Source organism: Austrofundulus limnaeus, unplaced genomic scaffold (genome assembly GCF_001266775.1).
Source record: "Austrofundulus limnaeus strain Quisiro unplaced genomic scaffold, Austrofundulus_limnaeus-1.0 Scaffold701, whole genome shotgun sequence".
Lineage (NCBI taxonomy): Eukaryota > Metazoa > Chordata > Actinopteri > Cyprinodontiformes > Rivulidae > Austrofundulus > Austrofundulus limnaeus.
The window spans coordinates 42683-45899 of NW_013953103.1; the positions used below are offsets into that span (position 1 = coordinate 42683).

The 3217-nt window shown below is 35.6% G+C and overlaps 1 protein-coding gene across 1 annotated transcript in view; it reads left to right on the forward strand.

Moving 5' to 3' along the window:
• kalrna (kalirin RhoGEF kinase a) overlaps positions 1-3217 on the forward strand; it is a gene marked incomplete at its 5' end in the record, with an annotated part of 224213 nt that overhangs the window by 23175 nt on the left and 197821 nt on the right. The window contains 1 exon segment of the mRNA XM_014027944.1: positions 2294-2460. Coding sequence (XP_013883398.1) covers positions 2294-2460 — 167 coding nt within the window.

The following is a 3217-nucleotide window of genomic DNA, read 5'->3' on the forward strand; positions in this document are numbered from 1 at the left end:
TGCCTGAGTCTGGAAATGAGACCACGTCGTAAAAAGCAGTTGAAGCTAGCTTACCTCTGACACTCTTCCATGCTTCAGAGCGAGGTAATAACAGATCCAGGCAGGTGACATGATGTGAAAAAAGGGGGAAAAAAGCAGTCCTGCACCTTAGTAATGATAACGAACTAATGACATTAGCGTGTAACTGGGCCGCTCCTGGAACAACAACAAACAAGTTAGTCTGTAATGGCTGCCGACTACCGGTGTTCTGAAAAAGTTTGTATCCCTGAAAAATGTTTACCCACCAGAGGGGGCGCTCCTGAGTAGGAAGTAATCTGCTTTTCCCCCACAAGATGGCCCAAATCTCATGTGAAGTCTCTGACTTTTGTGTTGGCRCCTCCTGGTGGACTATGTGTAAAATGCCAGAATTCATATGATGCTGCTACAGCTGATGTATATATATATATATGTTGTTAAAATAAAATAAACAGTCCAATGATCATTTTACTGATATGTATAAAGACTGCAAAGGCTGAAAAATCTTGAAGTCTGTATGAAATTGGAGGTAGTTTGAAGATTCAATTTTTAATGCTTTTTAAGCTCAAAAAAAGGGGGTCGTATTATACATGAATAAATACGGTAGTTAGTTTTTTGTTTGTTTTTAAAAATATTCTAATAAGAAAAGCACCACTCCTTTGGAAACCCAGAAAAAGACTCAAAATATTGTAGTAACTATGCCAGGTGGTGCTGTACCATAAAATATACCAGTAACAAAGAACAAGATGTTGAGTGTGAATATAACTCTTACATGTTGGATGGAAACCTGAGGACTATAAATGTAAAGTAGGAGTAGAATTTCTACACAAAAGTGCAGGACCAAAGAGTCGTGGTCAAATAGACATAATGGAGGTCTAGTATACATTCCCATTCCCCACATTTTTAATTGTGTACTCTTTGTACTTTGCAGTTTTTCCCTGCAAGTATTGTTAAGAATTCAGTAAAGTGCTAAAACCTTTTTTAACCTTAGCTTCTTTGGTGTGACATAAGAGCGTTTTGCTCTTCCCTCCTTATGGGATCTTTAGAGTTCGTTTATCTTGTCTGCTCAATGACGTAACACAAGATTTAAAGGTTTTACTGCAGCTGAGAAACTGCAGCATAAACACATGCATGTCCTCACTGTGCTTACATCTGTCAGCTTAAAGAAGGGTCTTTGCATAGTTTTTAAAACATTGTTTTTAGGCTGTTCACAGAAAAATCTACAAGTGGTGTTTAAGACCTTTTCACTGTACAGCCAAGAAAAACATTTTAGAAGGTTTTAGTGTATAAATACTGCATGCTATTTTGATACCATATTTGGGCAAATTTAAGACCTGGTGTTGATCTAAAAGTTTTTTTTTAAGTTCTCAAATATGACAAAAGGTGTAGTTACATTTTGACTGTTATTGCATGAGTTAGAAATTCACACTAAGCTTTTAATTTCACATTTTTTAGATTAGATTAGATAGTTTTTATTAATTTCATAAAAAAAACATTACACACAACAAAACAATACAAATAAAATAAAATGAAAGGCAGCAGAAGAAAAAATTTCTTATGATATCTACCCCTTTTAAATTAAAAATATAGTATTTCAAACAATGATAAACCAAATAATAAAACAAAACAAAGATTTAAATTCCTCAAACAGTAACTAATACACATTAAACAATTTCATATTTCTTTAACATTTTTTCATTGATTGTTTTCTTAAAGAAATTCACTGATCCAATGCTTTTACAATCATCATCCAGATTATTCCATTGTCTTATAACTTTTACAGAAGTGCGTCTGTCCTTCAAGTTTGTTCTGATTTTTGGTTTAACAAACATTTGTAATCCCTTCAAATTATAGCAGCTTTCCCTCTTAACAAAATGTGATTGGATGTTTGACGGCAACACATTTCTATGAGCCTTATACATAACCTGCAGAATGTTATAATCAACCAACTCATGAAATTTTAACTATTTTAATTGATGAAACAATATATTAGATGGGTGATAAAAATGCTTTCTTGTAATAATTCTTATGGCTCTTTTTTGTAAAATAAAAATAGGATTAGTAAAGGTTTTACATGCATTTCCCCAGACTTCTATACAATAAATCAAATGTGGAACAATTGTTGCATTATATAGTGTAATTAAACATTTAAACAAAGGAAGAAGCACTGTGTGGGTCTTTACTTAGATAAAAATACAGAGACTTTTTAATTTGGTCAAAACTTTGTTGAAGACTGATCCTGTTCTCAACCCTGAGCCATAACTTTTGTGTTCCTCAGGGATTGAATTGACTGGGGAGAAGGACATGGACCTGGCCGCTCAGGTTCAGGAACTATTGGAGTTCCTCCACGGGAAGCAGCAGGAGGTTGATCTCAGTGCGCAGCACACGCACACGCGACTGGAGCAGAACCTGCAGCTACGCCACCTACAGGCTGAGGTTAAACAGGTAAACGTTCACAAGGCATCATTAAAACATTACTTCAGTTTCTTCTCCTTTTGCCTCTCAGCAGGTTTACCAGCTGCCAGCAGGTCACAGGCCTGTATTTAATCAAATCTGAAGAGATATTCTCTGATCATAAGCCAGAGAATTCAGAAAAGAAAAAAAAATCATCCTAAGTAAACTATGTGAGCCTAGAGTGGAGATAGATCAACAAACTGTTATTATTAGAACTTTAAAAAAAATGAAATAATAATCTCATTATGGAAAGACTTGTCTATGTTGAAGAAATGTTAACACCCACCCTCCCACTCCCCGTCACAGCCAAGATGTTTCATCAGAGATGTGAACATGCTGTGTAGACAGGAAGCACACCAGACTCATACTGCTGCAGACTCCTGCTGCTGCAGCTGAATAATGAATGTTGTTTATGGTGACAAACACATAACTCATACAAACACAACCTTTGCTGCTCATCTTTTCTATGTTTTCCTGATCTGCCTCCTGAAACCGGACGTAGAGATACTGGGGCAGACCACAGCTGAAGAGGTTAGGACAGGAGTCAGCTCCTCTAAATCTGACGCCATGTTTCTCAAGCAGGAAAAATATGTATTGATTCATCAAAGATTTGACTTAAGTGGAAGAGTTCAGAATTTTGCAGACAGTGTACAGGTGCTGGTCATAAAATTAGAATATCATGAAAAAGTAGATTTATTTCAGTAATTCCATTTAAAAAGTGAAACTTGTATATTATATTCATACATTA